We start from the raw sequence: 20146 nt of genomic DNA, 5'->3' as shown, positions 1-20146 counted from the left end.
TTTTTCCCCATTTGCCATTTCCGACGAGCACCTCTTCCCCGTCCTCCTCCCACCTCGCGTGGCACGCCATGGCCTTCACCCCGCGCTCGCCGTGGTCGCGCGCCAGGAAGCCCGACGTCTACTCAACCTTCGTTTTCCACGGCGATGACGAAGACGAAGACCCCAGCGGCCGCGGGAGGCCCGCCACCGGTGCGGAGGACGAGGAGGAGGAGGACCCCTCCTCGCTGCCACCGCTCCTCCAGCGCCTCCCCAAGGACTTCGGCGGTGCCTCTTTCGACGACGATGAGGACCCCTACTCATCCGACCCAGACGACGCTTCCCTCTCCGCCACCGTCGTCGTCAAGCGTGGCGCTCCGGCCTCCGACCGATCCCCGTTCCTGGATCTGCGGCGCTCCAGCACCCGCGCCGCCGAGGAGGACCCCTACTCCACCTTCGTCGTCCACTCCACCACTCGCTCAGGGGTTGCCTCCTCCAGCCCACGCGAGTCCGCCTCCGGCACATTCATCCATCGCTCGGGTGGCTCGTCCAGCCCTCGCGAGTCCATCTCCGGCACATTCATCCGCCGGACGGGTAGCCCGTCGAGCCCCCGCGATTCCATCTCCGGCACATTCATCCGCCGGACAGGGAGCCCGTCGAGCCCCCACGAGTCGTTCTCTGGCACCTTCATTCACCACACAAGCGGGGGCTCCAGTTCCCATGAGGCTGCCTCTGGCGGCGGCGGGGGGTTCGGGTCCTCTTTCTGGAGTCCAGCGGTGGAGCAATCGTCGGAGGAGCTCCGGCAGCCGTCGCCTCTGATGCAGCAACAACAACAGCAAAATTCAAGACGGAAGCCATCGGTGAGCTCAGTGCCAGACAGCATTACCAGGGAGGATCCTTCCACCAAGTACGAGCTGCTCCATGAGCTCGGTATGACTCTTGCTTTGGAATTAGTATTTCATTGCTTGGATATCTCTATTTGTAGAATGCCTGAAGCTTCGAGCTGTTTGCATAATGCAACGTTCAATTGGGGATGCAGGGAAAGGTTCATACGGTGCAGTGTACAAAGCAAGGGATCTTAGAACGCAGGAACTTGTGGCTGTCAAGATCATCTCCTTAACAGAAGGGGTCAGTTTCTATAACAAAGTTCTGTGCAGATTCTAAAGGCCACCAGTGACATATTTGGCATCCATATTGCTTTGTTGTGAGCATTTAGTTTGCATGGGCTTAAATTGTGAAAGAACCTCATAAATTTGAAGCTGTCTGTCGTCTGAGCACTTGCTTGTTTCCAAAGTCTAAGTTTCTATATTTGGTCTTCAGGAAGAAGGATATGAAGACATACGGGGAGAAATTGAGATGCTGCAGCAATGCAGCCATCCAAATGTTGTCCGCTACTTTGGAAGTTATCAAGGAGAGGAATACCTATGGGTATAATCAAATAACCTGATAATGTCCATCTTTGTGATATTTGCTTACTTGTCAACTTATGAAACAAGCTTGATGTGAATGTGATTCTCCACTTGTAGATAATTATGGAATACTGTGGTGGTGGAAGTGTCGCTGACTTGATAGGCATCACAGAGGAGCCTCTTGATGAATCCCAGATAGCTTACATATGTAGAGAAGCACTAAAGGTATTGCTCTTCTAACACGGTTGCATGTGGAGTTAAATTATCGTATCACATAACTAATGAGATTTGCTACTTATGTCGCAACACCCTTAGTCACCAGTCAAATGCTTTCAGATACTTAATTTTGCCTGGATATTTTCTTCTTCAGGGTCTTGCTTACTTGCACTCAATTTTTAAAGTTCATAGAGACATTAAAGGTGGCAACATTCTTCTAACTGAACAAGGCGAGGTGAAGCTGGGTAAGTACAGTTGTTTACTGTTATTTCTTAATTTCATTTATTACTGCTTGATATTTCTGCATGTCCTGACTTGTGAATTCGGCATCGTGTACCACAACAACAATGTTTCAAACAGGCGATTTTGGTGTAGCTGCCCAGCTGACAAGAACCATGTCAAAGCGCAACACGGTATTCTTAACAGTGTTTGTTTTACTTCTTCAAATCGAAAGTTCCAGAACCATTGCATCAATGTAACAGAAAATGAAGTGACAGATGCAAGTGTAGCATAAAACCCGCATTTCTGCTTATGCTTAGTTCCTTAATATAATGGTACTTTGGTGGAAAACTTGGAAACAAGCTTGTGTTGGAAAAGATAACTCCAACATCCAGACTATTTATGTTGAATTTTATGCATCTGCATTAGGTTCTATTAGGTTAAAAATGAAAAAAAGGGAAAGTATACTATGTGCTGTCTCGTTCGTTGGTACTTCCTTCCGTTCTTCGAAGCAAATACTTGTTATTGACCTCTAGGCCCCAAGCACCCTCTTATGAGCTTGCTCACTCCCACCACTTGAATTCACCCACGATCACCACGCAGATTTTTCTTTTGTCTTGAACACGCAGGAGAATTGCACGTCATTGTAGTAAGAGTAGAAAAAAGGTAAAATTACAGCACACTCACCCACACCCTTGCACCCATCTGATTACATTCACGCCACAATAAGTTAAGAAAACGACCAAGGACCAACTGGACACTCTCGCTCACTGAAGCAAAACCTTAATACCCTTCACTCATGCCATGCTGCAACTGTGCTTCTTCCTTGACATCATGAACGACCAGCTCACTTGGTGCAGGACCACTCAACATTTTTTCTGTTCATACTGCTGGGTGCAAAATTGCAAGTTGCTGGAGCTACGGGAGATAGTAGAGGGTTACTGTGACAGTAGCATATCCAGCGAACAGTTCTGCGAAAATCAGTTCCATTGTACCATCGCAAAGGTTGCCAAGTTGGGACATACCATCCAATGTGCTACTGTCTTATTGACATGCGGCATGCAGCCTAACATGTCATCTTCACTGTGGATGGCACTTTCCAAATTATACCTCTGGGATGGTACTAAGCTAATTTCTTGTTTCATCTTCTTTTATGGGTTGCGGACTCCGTTTGGCGCTTGAGGAAGAGTTGACGCAGAGGGAGTGCAAATCAGGTTGGGAGGAGAGTTAAATTGAGTCATGAGTTAGGAAAGTCAGGATAGAGAACTAGTGAAGGTCCAAGTTATAGCCCTAGGAAGGTTCTTTCATGTAGTGCTATAAAAGAGTTGGCTATATAATTTTATTAAAATCTAACAAGAAAGAAATCAATCTACTCCCTTCTTCAACTGCTCCCAAGGCTTCTATTTTCTCTTCGACCCCTGCTAGGCTGCTGCATGTCTATACCTAGATGCTTGGAGGAACCCAAAATGATACATTCTACATCCCATTTTTTGTCGCATAGCGTGCTGACAGTAGTTAGTGTCTGTTCTAAATGGTATTCATTGTTTTTCTGCAAGCATACAAAAGCTGAGACTGGATCCTCATGGCGGACCACATGAAACTCATCATACATGCATAGTATCTTGGATGTCTCTGTTGTTGGGGGCAAACATACTTCAATCAAAATGCATGGATAGAACTCCCAGTTTACTGCAAAATAATTCTATTGTTGCACAACTGGCTGACAACATCACTCACTAAACTTACTCTTGAATGGAATTTGCCCCAAAAAAATTCAGTGCTTTTTTTTGGCAACGAATAAAGGTTTAAGTGGCATAATAATTTCCATAACTTGATGCTTCATGTTTATACTTTCAGTTCATTGGTACTCCACATTGGATGGCGCCAGAGGTCATCCAAGAAAGTCGTTATGATGGAAAGGTATCATCCCGTACCCCTCCACAGTATAGAGCTACAAAATTGTTCATTTTAGCAGTATTGTCAATTAATGGATTTTGGCATTTTACTCTAGGACTTGGATTCTTGGAATTTTTTTCAGTTAGTAGGATTTTTTTAAAAAAACATTTTATTCCTTTGGGTGTGAAGATTCTACATATGGAAGAAAAAAGTTACATGTAGCTGCAAGGGCATCGGTACTCACTGCATCCAGTGAATGAATATTATAGATCCCTTGCAGAAACATGGAAATCTTTTCTTTTCGTTGCCTCTTGATGGTTTCTCAAGTGACAAAAGCTTACTGGTTACTACCTAATATCTAAGCCTTTAAAACAACAATATCCTGTTTACTATTGACTGTTGGATTCTTTCTTTAGTTTGTCCTACCAATCTATCATAACAAAGGTAGCCTTATGTTCTTGGCTTTTGCCCAGGTAGATGTTTGGGCATTAGGTGTATCTGCAATTGAGATGGCTGAGGTAGACATTATTCTTTGATTCTTTCTTTTGTAGTACAAATTTTTATTTTATGTTGTGACGTGCTAATGTTTTCATATATCTTTTGTATCTCTTATTGTAGGGCATGCCACCAAGATCCACTGTGCATCCAATGAGAGTACGTGCAATGTTTCTCAATGCTTGTGAGTTTTTGCAGTTAATGTAGCTATAAGTCTAGCATGATTAAAGCTGCTTTGAACTTTGGTGTGGTGTACTCTTGTCTCTTTACTTTACAATTTTGCATATGTTTCTTTACTTTGTCTAGCTAAATACTTACCAATCTATTATGCCATCTTCATCTAGCTTGATGCATCGACTATCTCTTTTCCTCCCTTATTTCAGGTTATCTTCATGATATCTAGCGAGCCTGCACCAATGCTGGAGGATAAGGAGAAGTGGTAAGTGGTTTCTAATCATCTATTTCACTTACTTGAATAGGGGATAGGCCTGTCACAACTAATATTTTGCAATATCAGATTGTTAAGTGCCTAGACACAAGGATTCTGGCCCAGATTTCTATTGATCTGCAATGAAATTGATATAAACATAAGTAACTGTGTGAAATTAGAGGCACACTCATCCAAACAAGCTCGTCCCGTGATTGAAAACTGATGCTTTAATCAGTTGTCTGTCAGTACCATTTGCCCATCATGTGTTACTCCTTTTTTTGTGTATTTGGGCCATATTATATATTGAAGACAAAGTATAGAAAGTGAGAAAACTTATGAGCGACCAGAAATACATGCGGCCTTTCTTTTAACTGTGTTCTTATCCAGTTATCTCATCCCCTTCCTCTTCTGTGGGCTTCTATAGTCAACTTAGCTTTTTTGCTATGACCAGCAGCATTTGTGTCACTTGTCTTAAATTTACCACTTTAATCTGAATTATATGAGATAGTTACTCCATCAAGTATAGCTTGATGGAAGTTCCAGCCAGTTCTCTTTATTATCATTCAAGAACTTGTTTGCTTAGTGCTTGGTCCAAGAAGCTGGCAGATTCTATCCATTTAGCCTTTATAGGCTTTAAAAACACCAGACTAGTTGACAGATATGAAACTTAACATTTGGACTCCTGACTTATTTAGAGCATAAAGTAATCTTTTCTGAAATAATTGCAACTATAGACACTAACACTTGTCATAATGATCTATTAAGTTTTTTCTGTAGTAAAAAAACATCAAAAGATTAAACATAAGACAATAGTTTTGAGCATCAGTTCGCCTATGTTCTTGCTATCCTTCCCATCAGGTCTCTCCTCTTCCATGATTTTATTGCGAAGTGTCTAACAAAAGATCCAAGACTTCGGCCTGCTGCAAGTGAGATGCTGAAGGTACTTAATTCATGCTCAGGGGTGACTTTTAAGGTGCATTTTCATTATCCCTTATTTATATCTTCACTTATTGTTGTATTTTCTTCAAATTCCCTCTGCAGCACAAATTTATTGAGAAGTGCAATACTGGAGCTTCAAAAATGTTGGCAAAGATCAAGGATGCCAAGAAGATTAGAGCCACACTTGCTGCACAAAACCAGCTGGATGGCCCTGACGATGTATGCCACATTCTCTTTTACTGTCATCTGCATTTGATTGGTTATTATGGTATTCGCTCAACTCTGTAGAATTGGCTTTGATGTCTGCAGACAATGCTAGATGCAACTGTTCGAATAAATGAAGACTTTGGGGAAACTGTTCCTGCGAACTCTCAGCAACACATGAAACACACAACATATAATGATGGTCAGGCAGGTAATGATAAATGAGCAAGTCTAGTACATCGCTATCGTTCTTTATATTGCTTATACATTGATTTCTTAAAACAATTGAGATTTGTTGTTATTTTCCTCTGCATGTAGTATTTCTTCAACAGTTCCATTTGCACACTCGAGATGCTAATGATGATTGCTAAACTGGCATGAGCATCATTTCCTATTTCTTGTGAATCTTTTTGTCGAGCAACTGTAATATCAATTGAATACAATATTTTTCTATGGCATGCTCGTAAGTCATAATACTCCATATGGCTTCTATTAAAATAGCTGATTAGGGGATTCTCTGGATGTCTTGGTGGTCAGGTTATTGTGTTGTTCCTTAAATGGGATGCTTATAAATATAGTACAGTTTCATGAGTTCTTATTTTTTGCTGTTACCCTTGAAACCACCAGTTAATTATTTCCCTTATAGGTGATTTCGGTACAATGATAGTTCATTCTGAAGATGGCGACGAAGTGGCAGAATCACCCATTTTCCCAAGAGCGGAGTTCATTCCAGGCCTGGGTAGCATCAGTTCTTTCACACATGATCCAAAGAGAGCTGAACTCATTTCAAAGTTTTGGTATGATAAACAAAAATTATATTTCCAGTCATAGAAAACATCACGACGGAAACTTATTATTTACCCCATCGGAAATCTCATGCATGATATTTTGATAGGGCGGAGAATGCAGCTGATAGTGATGCCAATAAAGATCGGGATCTAGATGATCATCTTGACATGCAGGAACCAAAAGTAATCACAACTTCAACTGGAACCGTGAAGAAGCATATGAGTGCAGAGGGGACTATGCGACGTCATGATAGTCAAATTGGCCTATCACCAGGTTTTGCCAACACAACGACTAAGTTAAATAGCAGCCCAAGCCGTAAAGCATTTTCCGTTCAGGATAAGGTATATGCTTTGTGCTCAGACATAAACTACTTTTCTTATAACCGAACCGGGCTAAAGTATTTCAGATTTTATAATTGCCCACCTTCCCCTTTGAGCCCCATGTCTAATTTTCCAGTGTCCTATGAATTTTCTTTTTCATTTGTAGCTCTGGTCAATATATGCTGCCGGCAACACTGTTCCTATACCATTTCTCAAGGCGATTGACATTTCACCACTAGCTCTAGTGTCAGAAAATGAAGCAGGAAATGGTCTGGCTGGGTCAAGTACAAATGATGCCTTGGAGGCAGTTAAGGAGCTGTTCAGTGGTGATGGGCAGGCAAAGAAAGGACGCAAAGGGCAAAATGAAGTATGCTGCAGACTCATTTTTTTAATGAACGCTTGCAAAGTGATACTGACCCTAATACTGGATTTGGTTGCATTAGGTCTCTCTCCCCCCTGGTGTGCATCACAGATTAACGACATGCCCCACATTGATGAATCTGGCCCAAGCTCTAGCTTACCATAAGACGTGTGTTTATTTGGACAACTCTGTTTTGCTAGTTTTTATTTTTTTTCGCAATATGACTGAAGTTAATAGCTTATCTGCATTGTTTTCTATAGCTGCTACGAGGACATGCCTCTACAAGATTCACAAGCAACACAAGAGCAGCAGACGATACAAAATCTTTGTGATACACTTCGAACCATACTGAGGTTGTAGACATGCATGAGTAAATGCTACAATCTTGGGAGTTCTGAAGCGCGGCTCGGAGCCAAGGGTGAATATGGCTTCCCATGGTGGACAATGACCTGCTCGGGGTGGAGGACCAGGATCGAAAGCAGGCAGGAGGAATGGTGCGAACCGCGGGTAACGCGGATGGAGCCTCCGTTGAATTTTGTGGTGCTTGGTGACTGGAAGCTGTGAATTCTCTTCTGGAAAATAGAAATTTTTGTCGCGTGTTAATAGCCTCTAGGTGTTTCAGTGGTCGGTGTATGTAGAGACCGTGCATCGATTTTGGCTAATCAAATTTTGCGGTGCCGATCTGTACTTTGGTTCTGGGACTTCGACAAGGCAACTGTCATCCATCCAAATAAATAGATCTACTAATTGATAGGTCGAAATAAACAGTAGTTCTATGTTTGAAATTGTGTTCGATGGTTGGCTTTTTACTAAGTACCTCTTCTTTTTTGGTGCTACTGCACGATCCGTTATGTTCTGTTAGTCCTACTCCGTACCTCTTCATCAGTTATGTTCTCTTCAAATTCTTGCAAGCCGTGATATTTGCTGCCTTCCAACCTGCTTTCTTATGATTGGTCATTTTAAGGCGTGCTTCTCGTCGTCACAGGTGCCAGTTCTTGTAGCCGCGCAGCACGGGAACGGTGTGGTTCTTGTTGATGGACGCTCTCGCCTGCCCCAGTTGAGGCCAGCCGGGGAACAGAAATATATTCAGCTTGTGTACTGACCGTCCATCTAGGTTGCCAAGTACTCACGTTTCTGTGAACCAAACACGTTCCACGTACACAGAATTGCTACCAGCAGCCTAGCACAAGCTGATAGTACTCCGGAAACCAGCAGAGTAGGCTGGTTTTTTGCCGGGAAACAACCAAATCAGCCGGCCACAGCTGAAAGCTACGGTTGGCAGAGACTGCTCACACCTAAGCATGCCCAATACCGAACGCAGACGCCAATTGCCAATCACCGAGCAGAGAGAGAGAGAGAGAGAGAGAGAGAGACGGGCAAAATGATGCGAGTGATGACGGGGCAAGTGACGTGAGTGATGACGTGCACTCGTAGTGCTGCTACCTAATTAGTTCGAGATAGAAATTGCGTAGGTAATTGTATGTGCCCGCTTGTACGAGCGTGTTGTGCGTCAGACTGCCAGTAGGTGAAGTGCATCATACTAGAAAGATGCACGCCACGTACTAGGTAAAGTGCATCGCGTAGATGTTGCAGGCCAGCAGGGTAATCCGAGAGCAAGTGTGATGCGCGCCTAGCTGTACTCCGTTAGAAAAAGGCATAGAGGTAGATTTCCGGGCGACATGGGTCTTGGCGCCAACGATCAAGCCGCAGATCCCCCAATTAACCAACCAATCAGGCCTTCAAACCTGAAATTTTCCCAGGTGGGCACGCCGGATCGCGCACGTTGTCCTGGACTGGTGGTAGCGCCTGTCCCAGTCACGTCCGCGGCCCGGGTCGTTGGCCTTGGCCGTACGCGCGCTGCCTCCCTCCCTGCCCGCGCCATGTGATCGCCACCACCAGCAGCAGCAACCGCCCCGCGGCGCGGCACGGGCACGGCGCTAGGCAACAACAAAAGCAGGTCCTCTCGTCTGTCTCGTCTCGTCTCCCCGCTCCGCGGCTCACCTCACTCCACCCCCGTTCGTTGGCTGCCTCCCCCCGCTTCCGCGCGCGGACCGAGGGGGCGGCGGCGATGGGGAAGAACATGCGCATCAAGACGGCGCCCAAGGCCAACCGCGTCCCCCTCCTCGGCAACGGGGTGGTCTCTCTCTCTCTCTCTCTCTCTCTCTGCCTCGCAGCGCCGCAGCGGCGGCTTCGTATTCGAATTTGGTTTCTGATTGCGTGCGTTGGTGCGTGCAGGAGACGTCGAGGGCGCTCTCCGACCTGGAGGAGGGCAGCAACGTCCAGGTACGCCGCCCAGCCCAGCCCCGCCCCGCAAACCCCTCGCTCTCTTCCACCAACGCACAAACCAGCTGATTAACCTTCCCCTCTCTCTTTGTTGTCTTTTTCATCGTCAAAATTGGAATTATCTCAGCCAGCGAACGTCGGGTTCTGTCGAGTCATCAAGTTGGTGAGTGAGCCCTGCTGCCTTGGATTTTTATCTCTGTCTCTTGTGGTGAAGTTGCTCGTGCTGATCGCGTGAGCACGGGTCTGCAGGCCAAGCATGACGCCGGGAAGCTGGTCCTCGCCACCATCGCGCTGCTCGTAGCCTCCCTCAGCAACATTCTCGTTGTAGGTACCTGCAACTTGTTACAAAAAAAAATTTGCTGCTAGCAGTTTTTTTTGTTAACTTTTTTGAAAAAAAAGGATAGCTGCTGAATTTCATTGTTAAGCCTTTCCTGTCTTCATGAATGCTGAGCACTGCGTGCAGAGCTCTGGTTCCTCTATTAGCAATTAGCATGTGTGTTGAGTAAAATTCAGCTAGTACTACAAGTCTTAATTAATTTGAAATAAGTTGACTCTGTTGTTAGTATGAATCAGTGTTCAGTGATATGAGTAAAATACAACCACTTTCAGGGCAATTTCTATTTTCATTCTTAAACAACATGGTCATCAAACATTCTTTTCATGTTGTAATGGATGGATCTTGTGGTGTCCTACAGCCGAAATATGGTGGCAAGATAATTGACATCGTGTCAAGAGATGTTCGACACCCAGAAGATAAGGCTCAAGCCTTGGAGGACGTGAAGGGCACAATCTTGTACATTGTGATAATCGTTGTAGTCGGGTATCTTTCTTTCTTCGAAAACTTTACTTCGAAAATCATTAAGAAATGCTCTGTACTTCAACTTTATGAGCTTCTGTTTCTTTCACTTTATGTTTTGTGGATCGAGTTATGCTGCAATCTTACTTCACACTAATTAAATAATGTTTTCTAAATACACTCTCATTTAGAACATGGAGTATGACTATGTAATATACCGAGTTAACTCTTTGGTGGATCCCTTGAATAGTTAAAAACCATCCCTTACCCTGTTTCAGTTCAGTTTGCACGGCTCTTCGGGCATGGCTATTCAATTCTGCTAGTGAGAGAGTAGTCGCTCGACTTAGGAAGGACTTGTTCAGTCATCTCGTAAACCAGGCAAGCAATTTTTTTTTGTACAAAATTTAGCACTTATAGTCCTGCACACAGCATCATTCATACTCTTAAAGACTTATCTTATGCCACCGCAGGAAATAGCGTTTTTTGATGTGACTAGGACAGGAGAGCTCTTAAGCAGGCTTTCTGAAGATACACAGATAATAAAGAATGCTGCTACAACCAACTTATCGGAGGCACTGCGCAATATTACTACTACAGCTATTGGTCTTGGTTTTATGTTTTCAACTTCGTGGAAGTTAACATGTAAGTAATATGTTTGTACTCTCTATATATAGAACTCATTGGCATTTTGTTCTGCTTTGGGAGGCTTAATGCACAGAAGCTTTATATGCTTGGCTGAACTTCAGAAAGGAACATGGCTGGGCATGTGATACAATCAAATCATCAACATTTCTTTAAGTATTTTCTTTAATTTTGTTAAACCCACTGTAATTTGAACAAGGAAACCTCATTGATTACTATCTGCGCAGTGCTGGCACTTGTAATTGTCCCGGTCATATCAGTTGCTGTGCGTAGATTTGGACGATTTCTTCGTGAGCTTTCACATCAAACACAAGCTGCTGCAGCTGTAGCCTCATCCATAGCTGAGGTTTGTATACCAGAGCATCTTGTGGCTTGTGATTTGTTAATGGGCATGTGAGGAGGTTTTCTCTGAACCCTTTATTTGGGTACTGCCACCAAAAACAAGCAAATTAGTGTTTTCAGTTATAATTGCAAGCATATAACAGAACCATTGTTTCTTTGTATTTGTGCCTTGATAAGTCTATGCTACCATTCAGGAATCCTTTGGTGCCATTCGCACAGTAAGATCCTTTGCTCAGGAATCTCACGAGATTTCACGCTATGGTGAAAAAGTAGAGGAGACGCTTAAACTTGGTCTCAAGCAAGCTGTGAGTTCCCAACCGTTTGTGTAAAATAGCACCACATTCCATAATTTAGTGGCCTAATTCGATTCATGTTTTTCTTTTCTGTAGAAAGTTGTTGGCTTGTTTTCTGGAGGGCTTAATGCAGCATCAACCCTGTCAGTGGTTATTGTTGTTATTTATGGTGCCAACTTGACCATCAATGGTTACATGACAACTGGTTCTCTCACATCATTCATCTTATACAGCCTTACAGGTATTTTTCGGCATTAACAGTATTTATATTGAACCTAGCATCATGCTTGATTTTGTATCTGTAGATTTAAAATTCTGCGATATTCATCATGTACACGGGGTTGGTTTTACACGTATCATTTATGGCTTATTGATATCTACGATCAATTCAATTTCTTGTGTGTATACAGTTGGTTCGTCAGTATCTGCCTTGTCAGGACTATACACAACTGTAATGAAAGCCTCTGGTGCAAGCCGTAGAGTTTTCCAACTTCTGGACCGTACTTCCTCAATGCCAAACTCTGGGGACAAATGTCCAATAAAGTTAGTTTCTTTGTCTATCAGTTTTCTAGAGTGGTTGTACTTATTCAATAGCAGTACGCAGCACCTTTAATTATTGACAATCCTTTTCTTTAGTGAGGAAGATGGGGAAGTTGAGCTTGATGATGTCTGGTTTTCATATCCTTCTCGGCCTAGTCATATGATTCTTAAGGTATTTTCCAGAATACTATGCAACTGACATGGATATTTACCAGTTTTGACATTTTCTTTCCTTATGTGTAAATAATGTACATCTGAAAGAGAAACTACGATCCAAACTTGCATCAGTTATCGTCCGTATTCTTGTGGGCTTTTCCATGATTACCAGATTAGTCGGCTCTCTTTTCAAAGAAAAAGATTATTCCTTTCCATTGTGTTTTCTCTCATTTTGTTTTGTTGTAATTCGTTCCTCTGTGTTCCCAGATGATTGCTCTTTTGTGGAACCCAGTTGGTGCTGGCCAATGTCAAGCCTGTTTCAGACTCTTATAGTATTAGTCTGTCTACTTTAACTAGGGCTGTAGGCAGAGCTTCACCATTCTCACTCCAAAAGGAAAAAAAAAATGCAGTGATATACAGGAATTCACATTACAATGTTAACAAAAAAAGTTGAACTTAGTTTTGTTTAAAAAACATTGCTTTTATTGATTCATATGGGATTTTTTTAGAATGTCATATATTTCATTTTCGGTTTAAGCATAAATTATTAATTAAAGGAGATCCAATGTGAATCTGGCAGTGATAAGTGGGACGGCCCTCTTGTCAGACACATCAAGGTTGTTCACTAGCTCGAACCATCTTTGTGGTGCTAGTGGCCAGTTTGTGCTATAATTAGATTCACCTGTAAAATAAAGCCTGCATGTTTCATAACAGAGTAGAGTATACAGTCGTTTACGAGCTTTATCTATATCACAAAATATACTTTTCGTCTAGTACTTGCATGGTGAGCATCTTAGTTAAGCTTATGCCTGCTGTCAACAATATTGCAGGGAATAACACTGAAGTTAGCCCCGGGTTCAAAGGTCGCACTTGTTGGGCCAAGTGGTGGTGGTAAAGTAAGGATTTTTTTTGTCCACGTGCTAATTACATGACATGCTTTGTCTTAATGTAGAAAGTGTACTCAAACTGCAGCCTCAATTGCAACATTAACTTTTGCAGACCACGATAGCAAATTTGATTGAACGGTTTTATGACCCTCTAAAGGGAAGGATCTTGCTTAATGGAGTAACCTTGGTTGAAATTTCGCATCAATATCTTCACAACAAGGTATGACAGGCAACTATTGGTCATGTGGGAAAGATTATTTCAAGTCATATGGTGGAAAAAATTATTTTACCTAAGCTAGGATAATATTTCAAGGTTCAGAATACTGATCACTGATGACAGAATATTGTCATGAACTGTCTATGTGCTAGCTAGATCCTTTCATGTGTGCCAAAATTATAATTAGCTGTTCCACCTAACAGTCTGGACTCTGGTGAATCCAGTAATTCTGGCTAATGTAAATGATAATTTGAAATAGCGCTGGTATGGAGTTTGGTGAACTGGAGAAAGTGAAACTAGACTTTGGTTCTTAACTCTAACCAGCACTTTCAGCAGCTGTTCAAATTTCATCTTGTAATGGGTGCTTAGTTTTCTATTGTCTGTACCATGCAATGTTGGGGTTAAAAACAAGCAGCCTAGCCATCTATTCTGTAGCTATTTTAACTGTGAGGTTAAGAGAACGTATAGGTTTCTCTTTTCAGTCAATTTTGTTTAATTATCACATGGCCAATTTTAACAGCGAAAATTCCATAGTTATTGTGTTTTCTTTTAAAAAACTCAATATTTCTTTCATGTTTTTTCAGACTATAAATTGGAGGGGGAAAATGCAATTACTAATTATGCTCAACAATTTGTTCACAAATCAACTAGTAAATTGATAATTTGTTAGAATTAAATGAAAGCCCTTGAAAAGGTTCTGTATTCACTGAGATTATTTTTCTGGCAAGTACAACTACAGCGCTTTATTAATATGGATATTCACTGAGTTCAGAGGAGGTCCTTATGTTTCCCAATGTTTACCTACTGATTTCAGGTAAGCATAGTCAGTCAGGAGCCTACACTCTTTAACTGCACCATCGAAGAGAACATTGCTTATGGATTAGAGGGCAAAGCTAACTTTGCTGACGTTGAGAGCGCCGCGGTAAGTATCTGCATTCAGAAACACTAGTGCATGACTGCAGGATTGTACATCCTTATCAACTATCTTTCTGATGCAGAAAATGGCGAACGCACACAACTTCATATGCAGCTTTCCGGACCAATACAAGACCGTAGTTGGCGAGCGAGGGATCAGGTTATCCGGCGGGCAGAAGCAGAGGATCGCTATCGCGAGAGCTTTGCTTATGAACCCACGAGTGCTTCTCCTGGATGAGGCTACCAGTGCCCTGGACGCCGAGAGCGAATATCTTGTCCAGGTAAGCACCGCTTCTCGTCTCCTGAACTGCTGATTCCAGCCAGAACCAAACAGCACGCTTACTGCAATGCTCTTGCTTCCCTACTTGTCACAGGACGCAATGGACTCGTTGATGAAAGGGAGAACCGTTCTTGTGATAGCTCACCGGCTCTCGACCGTCAAGAGCGCCGACACCGTCGCCGTCATCTCCGACGGCCAAATTGTGGAGAGCGGCACGCACGAGGAGCTCCTCGCCCGCGACGGCATCTACACCGCCTTGGTGAAGAGGCAGCTGCAAGGGCCGAAGTTTGAGGCCACCAGCAGCATCAGCGAGGCGGGCGAAATACAGGCCGAACCCAGCAGCAATGGGCAATAGCCCTTCGCGCTGATAGGTGCCCTGGCCCTGGCCCCCTCCAGTTAGTCAGGCCACAGTTGATTCGAACCCCACTGAATTATATGTAACCCTGATCCTGCTGTATGCCACTGCGAATCACGCGAAAACATTTTAGATGTCACACGATGCTACAGAATGTTGCAGGAGTAATGGGTAGTCCTACATGATTAGTTCAGGTTTGTGCGTATGCTGTGCTGATTTCTTGCTGCTACACTGTAGTGGGCCTTTTGTGGAAATGCCGTTCTCAACGTTGCTTTGCTTCTTTACAAGACGCCATTGTATAATCTAGTGGTATTCGTTGTCGTTTCTAAACTTTATTCAACGCATACTGTACCTTGAAATTCGTTTATGATTAGCTGCCAATCCTTTTAGTTAAGCGTGTTAAAAGAAACTACACTAATGCATAACCTTCACCAATAACTAGCTATGTTTGTACAGGCTGATCTAAGCCCCGAGATTTGATAAATTATAAGGATAGAGCAACTCCAGCAATAGCCTCTTAAATCAGACCCTCCAAATACTAAATGAGGGTTGCTTTATTTTTTAAGAAACTTCCAAATTTGCTTCAACTCCAGCAATAGCCCTCAATTCTAACTTATAATATAATAATATTATAAAGAGTTCTCTAAAGACCCCCCAAGAAATGGAGAATGGAGGAGAGGATTTAGACACTTCTTCAAAATAGAGGCTTTGGTATCAAAACAGAGGCCCTAATAGAGGGTCCTCTAAACATAAGATAAAGGGGCTATTTAGAGTGTCTGCTGAAATTGATCATGTATGGAGAAGGTCCTTCTTATGATAGTTGAGAGGGAAGACAATTTACTTGGCATGTTCTTCTTGTCGTTTATGTTGATATTGGATCTTTCTTGTTTATAGAAACTATTTGTCGATAACACGCAATATGTCAACTAATTGTAGCACGTTACTGTTGAATTTTTCTTATCCGTGGAAACTATTTATTGGTTTTCGTTGACGACATGTCTCTTATTGTAGTACGTTACTATTGGTAATTTTTTTTCTCTTCATGGGAACTATTTATTTGCTAACATATCGACTAAACGTAGGTGTATCTCCTACTTTCTTGCTAACAAGAAAAACCGGCATAAAAACATCAACACACCCTCTTAGCTTGTCCTTTTATATCAACAAAAAAATTACCTAAACGTATGCACCAAGGGAGAAACAGTGGTTCTCCACGCTCAAAACCAGGACATCGTTCGCACACATCTCGAGAAAGAAAGGGAAGAAGGCGCGCGTTAACCGTCTCATCTTTGGACAGTGGGACACGCCAAGGATCGAACCAAAAACCTCACGCACGGCTGGTCCCTCCACTTGCGCTCTCCAGTCTCACGCACGAGGTTCTTTAGCGCGTCATGGCCGACGTGCCCTTCTGGCTTCTGACTCGTGCGGTTGCGCCCAGACAGACACCGGGCTCGCCGCCTCTCTCTCTCTCTCTCTCGTAATCCTTTCCTTTTCTGGGCCTGATACGGGAGCCAGATCCGGATGGACCAGCCCCCGGCGAGGCGCCGGGACCGCCGATGGCGGCGGCGGGGGGTGGGGGGAGCGCCGCTGCAGCCGCGGCACCGGGGGCTGCTGGTGCGGACGTGCTGGCCGTGGAGCAGGGAAGCGCGGCGGCCACGACAGCCCAGGTAGCTGCGGGCGGCGCCGCGACGCCGGCGAGGCGCAGGAACCGGCGGAGGTCTCGGAGGCGGCGTGATCGGAGTGCCGGCGAGGCCGCGGTGGCCGCGTCGGAGAAGACGGAAGCTCCCGTTTCAGGTAATCCGCCACTGCCTTTTGCTTTGCCTGACGTGCCCGCGCCGCGCCATGGATAGCTCTTCGTGGTTCCGTGACTGCTTTGTGTATTGCTGGGCAAAAAAGCTTCACGCCTCGCGTTTGTCATGCCATGACAATCGTTGTAGCGACTGTAACAATTCCGTTGCGACTTGATGATGGAATCCGAGAAAAATACGTTTCTTGGGTGCCTCGGCAGAAAGTAAAATCTGCAGTTAAGGCGAGTATTTACTTGTGTCCTCGTTTTTTTGGGGCTTGTGTCCTTGCACATACATTTTCCAACGCCGCAACGCATTCATTTGTACTGCCAGTCTGCCATAGCCTTTAAAATGCGAACTTGTGTGGACTGTGGTATTGGTGCTTTGTAGGTTTTATGCTCCAAAAATGTTTGGAAATTGTTTCTGCACGCTTAATTTATGATCACTTCGATTCATTTTAGATTTCTGGTCAGCATTTGTGAAAAGGGTGCAATTTTCAGTTTTCAGCCATTTATTTCAGAAATAGATAGACAAGCGTATCATTTTGTTTTTTTATACCTCTTCAGTTTTATTATTTTTGTATGAGATGGTTAAGGAAACCTGCATGACACGGCTAATTGTCTGGCAGATGCCATTTCAACTCAAGGAGGTTCAGCTCTGCAAGCAAGGTGTCATCTGGAAGCAGTGGCAGAACATTTGAGCGACAGTGGGCTGCAGACTACAGCTGAGAAGATAACGGACTCAAATAAAACAAGAAAGAGAGATTTTCAGGTTGGAAATAAGGTGCTAAAAGTTTCTGCGGCAGATGGTGCTGCCTGCTCTTGTCTTGCCCGCCATGAGCATTCTGTTGGACAAATTGAAGCCTCAAGGAGCAAGTTATATAAGAGATCTGATGTACAATTCCCTATTTATGGTTGCACGGCACAAGGATCTGATTATCACAGTAAAGAATCAAACTTTCCAGAGATGAAGAGTCCCCATTTGTCAGGGAACCTGGAAGAAGTATACCAGAACAGAATATTTCCTGGCCGTAGCTCTCTGCAGAAGTCTGAGGAATATAAGGAAAATGAAAATGGAGCTTCTCTCAACTCCAGCAGTTTAATGGAGGAAAAGAAGAGAAGTAAAAGAAGAGGCGGGAAAAGACATAATCGTTGCAAAAAAGCTACTCCGCAGGATTCTCCATTGCCAACTACTGCTGATACTTCTGGTTTGATGCCAGTCGTTTCTGAGAACAATACTTCATGTCTTAAACCCAAGGGACAGAGGGAGAATCAAGATCAGAACAAGGTACCCATAACTAACTTAGTTCCAGTGGATACTGCAAAGAGATCAGAAGCATATGGTGTAAATTTGGATAGCGACCCTGAAAAGAGGTGTGAAAGGGGAACTAGTAATTTAGACGGCACCTTTGAAAAGATGTGTGAGCTGGGAAAGAGTACTTTGGACTACACAAATATGGAGAGACATGGTCTCCAAGAGCAAGACGCACTATGTTCATCAAACGATCACAATGCTAACTACCTGAGCCCTTCCCATTTGGCCGAGGCATATATGGAAAAGCTCAAACTTGTCTTTTCACCAGGGCGACCCTTTGGGTTTCCAAAGAAAAAGCTTCTCATCTTAGATCTTAATGGTTTACTTGCGGATATCAATGGTGACTACCACAATGCTCACATGGCTGATGCCAAGGTTCGAGGAAAATTAGGTGACTATTGTCTATAATTGTTATTTTGCAACAGTACTGATCTAGAATTTGACAGAAGATATTAATATATGATGTTATACCTTTTTATCAGTCTTCCGAAGGCCTTACTGTGATGATTTTCTCAACTTCTGTGCACTGAATTTCGAGCTAGGAGTATGGTCCTCAAGAAAAAAGTATGATTTCTTCTCATATTTCTTCATTTTGGCTTTCCTATTTTGTTCTACATGCTAATCATTATGGCACTCTGATTTCTCCAGAGAAAATGTTGCTTCGGTTGTTAGTATCGTTATGAGAGATTTTAAACCACGCCTGCTATTTTGTTGGGTAGGTCTAATTAACACATGCTTGTTCTCATTCTGAGTTTTTCTTTGCTTGCTTATAACATGTTTATGGCCTTAATTTGCGTAGGACATGTCTAAATGCACATTTACTGGACACAAAACACTGGAGAACATGCACAAACCATTGGTTCTGAAGGAACTGAGGAAACTGTGGAATAAGGAAGATCCTGATCTTCCATGGGAAGAGGGGGACTATTCAGCTTCGAATACATTACTTGTGGATGATTCTCCTTACAAAGCCCTGCGCAACCCTGTATTTCTCCAGCCTCTTCTATACACCAATTTTCAATACATTTACTTACACTGCACATCTCACACGCTCTTTTTATGTCTATCTTTTGCAGCCACATACAGCAATTTTTCCTCGCTCGTACAGTTATTTGAACTGGAATGACAATTCACTGGGTATGTGCTCATCATTACCAATGCTCTACCTCTATTTTACTACAACTTATTCATGCTTTAAATTTCAATTCCTAATAAGCAGGCCCCGGTGGAGACCTTCGCGTTTATCTGCAGAACCTAGCTGCTGCAGATGATGTCGAGTGTTTTGTTCGTAATAATCCATTCGGTCAACCCTTCATCACCGAGAGCGACCCGCATTGGAACTTCTATGCTCAGATTGCCAACAAAGGGAGCGCCCCCTTGACATGTTGTGCTTGAACTCTCCTATTCCTGGGAGTCCAGTGGTGATCCATGGTCACGGATCAGGCTCTTAAGCTTTGTATGTTGTGATCTTCTTGAGGAGTGCTAGTTTGCTTGTATCCCTGTACTGAGGATTATAGAGTTTTTGTAGTATCAGTTTATCTGTAGGCTATCTCGAATTGCTAGCAATCTCTTCATGTTTATTCACTTGTCTTTCATTTTCCTTTTATGTCTGTCACCGCTACCGATACCTCAACTATCAATGATGCAGAATTAGTTGCTTGCTCATCATGGGGTTTTCTTTCTTGCAGAATTTTCGTGGGGCCACTGGATAAAAGGAAAAAATGATAATCAAAACCGGACATGCAAATATCTCTAGCTTTATCCACCTGACAGTAAAAATAGGCTACAAAGGACGGCTTATACAGATAGCTAAAGCGCTACACCACACCGTTTTTTGCGTGCTCCATTTGATTTATCCTTGGTAAATCCTTTGCACGTTTAGTTTGTTTTACCGCCGGAAAATTTGCGCACGTTTAGCTTCTTACCCTTGAGGCACGTGTCGCCTCCTTTCCTCGTGCAGGCAGAGCACGTCGTATAGCAGGAAGACAACTAACATGCTGCAGGCGTTCGACATCATTGAACTCCAATGCAAGCTACTGATTGAGCATGCCAAGCAGTTAGGCAAAACCACAGCACGTAGACAAG

General features: G+C 43.4%; 3 protein-coding genes across 4 annotated transcripts; all 3 read left to right on the top strand.

Moving 5' to 3' along the window:
• Positions 1-11: 11 nt before the first annotated feature.
• On the top strand, positions 12-8039 carry LOC112875502 (serine/threonine-protein kinase PAK mbt). Its single transcript, XM_025939378.1, has 18 exons — positions 12-906; positions 1016-1104; positions 1297-1404; positions 1503-1610; positions 1756-1846; positions 1962-2014; positions 3678-3740; positions 4190-4234; positions 4335-4370; positions 4595-4650; positions 5500-5581; positions 5683-5799; positions 5890-5995; positions 6431-6581; positions 6680-6914; positions 7060-7260; positions 7337-7422; positions 7515-8039. The coding sequence occupies exons 1-18, from the start codon at positions 69-71 to the stop codon at positions 7612-7614; spliced, it is 2565 nt and encodes an 854-aa protein (XP_025795163.1). The 5' UTR covers positions 12-68; the 3' UTR covers positions 7615-8039.
• A 1058-nt stretch (positions 8040-9097) lies between these two features.
• Positions 9098-15249, top strand: LOC112876048 (ABC transporter B family member 25). 2 transcript variants are annotated; one of them, XM_025940085.1, is made up of 17 exons: positions 9098-9388; positions 9490-9537; positions 9665-9700; positions 9787-9861; positions 10233-10357; positions 10612-10711; positions 10804-10975; positions 11203-11321; positions 11512-11622; positions 11707-11851; positions 12021-12153; positions 12247-12322; positions 13137-13202; positions 13306-13413; positions 14225-14332; positions 14409-14606; positions 14700-15249. In XM_025940085.1, exons 1-17 carry the CDS (start codon positions 9323-9325, stop codon positions 14958-14960), a joined length of 1947 nt encoding a protein of 648 aa, XP_025795870.1. In that variant the 5' UTR covers positions 9098-9322; the 3' UTR covers positions 14961-15249. The 2 variants fall into 2 exon arrangements, with proteins under 2 accessions (XP_025795870.1, XP_025795869.1); XM_025940084.1 differs by having other exon boundaries at positions 9099-9391.
• A 1035-nt stretch (positions 15250-16284) lies between these two features.
• On the top strand, positions 16285-19726 carry LOC112872569. The gene is made up of 7 exons (XM_025935603.1): positions 16285-16754; positions 17376-18452; positions 18544-18625; positions 18710-18776; positions 18861-19046; positions 19138-19198; positions 19281-19726. Exons 1-7 carry the CDS (start codon positions 16517-16519, stop codon positions 19454-19456), a joined length of 1887 nt encoding a protein of 628 aa, XP_025791388.1. The 5' UTR covers positions 16285-16516; the 3' UTR covers positions 19457-19726.
• The last annotated feature ends 420 nt before the right edge of the window (positions 19727-20146 follow it).

The sequence above is a fragment of the Panicum hallii genome, chromosome 9, assembly GCF_002211085.1.
Source record: "Panicum hallii strain FIL2 chromosome 9, PHallii_v3.1, whole genome shotgun sequence".
Taxonomy (NCBI): Eukaryota; Viridiplantae; Streptophyta; class Magnoliopsida; order Poales; family Poaceae; genus Panicum; species Panicum hallii.
Note: the sequence above shows the minus strand (reverse complement) of the source record. Positions and strands in the feature narration are given on the sequence as shown.

What these genes read in the sequence shown, in the direction of transcription:
- LOC112875502 (XM_025939378.1), top strand. Translation starts at nt 69, where the DNA reads ATGGCCTTCACCCCGCGCTCGCCGTGGTCGCGCGCCAGGAAGCCCGAC. An exon ending in CGAGCTGCTCCATGAGCTCG is followed by an intron (nt 907 to 1,015) that starts GTATGACTCTTG and finishes TTGGGGATGCAG; the next exon opens with GGAAAGGTTCATACGGTGCA. An exon ending in TATGTAGAGAAGCACTAAAG is followed by an intron (nt 1,611 to 1,755) that starts GTATTGCTCTTC and finishes TTTCTTCTTCAG; the next exon opens with GGTCTTGCTTACTTGCACTC.
- LOC112876048 (XM_025940084.1), top strand. Translation starts at nt 9,323, where the DNA reads ATGGGGAAGAACATGCGCATCAAGACGGCGCCCAAGGCCAACCGCGTC. An exon ending in AGGAGGGCAGCAACGTCCAG is followed by an intron (nt 9,538 to 9,664) that starts GTACGCCGCCCA and finishes GAATTATCTCAG; the next exon opens with CCAGCGAACGTCGGGTTCTG. An exon ending in AGAGCGAATATCTTGTCCAG is followed by an intron (nt 14,607 to 14,699) that starts GTAAGCACCGCT and finishes TACTTGTCACAG; the next exon opens with GACGCAATGGACTCGTTGAT.
- LOC112872569 (XM_025935603.1), top strand. Translation starts at nt 16,517, where the DNA reads ATGGCGGCGGCGGGGGGTGGGGGGAGCGCCGCTGCAGCCGCGGCACCG. An exon ending in GACGGAAGCTCCCGTTTCAG is followed by an intron (nt 16,755 to 17,375) that starts GTAATCCGCCAC and finishes ATTGTCTGGCAG; the next exon opens with ATGCCATTTCAACTCAAGGA. An exon ending in ACAAAGCCCTGCGCAACCCT is followed by an intron (nt 19,047 to 19,137) that starts GTATTTCTCCAG and finishes TATCTTTTGCAG; the next exon opens with CCACATACAGCAATTTTTCC.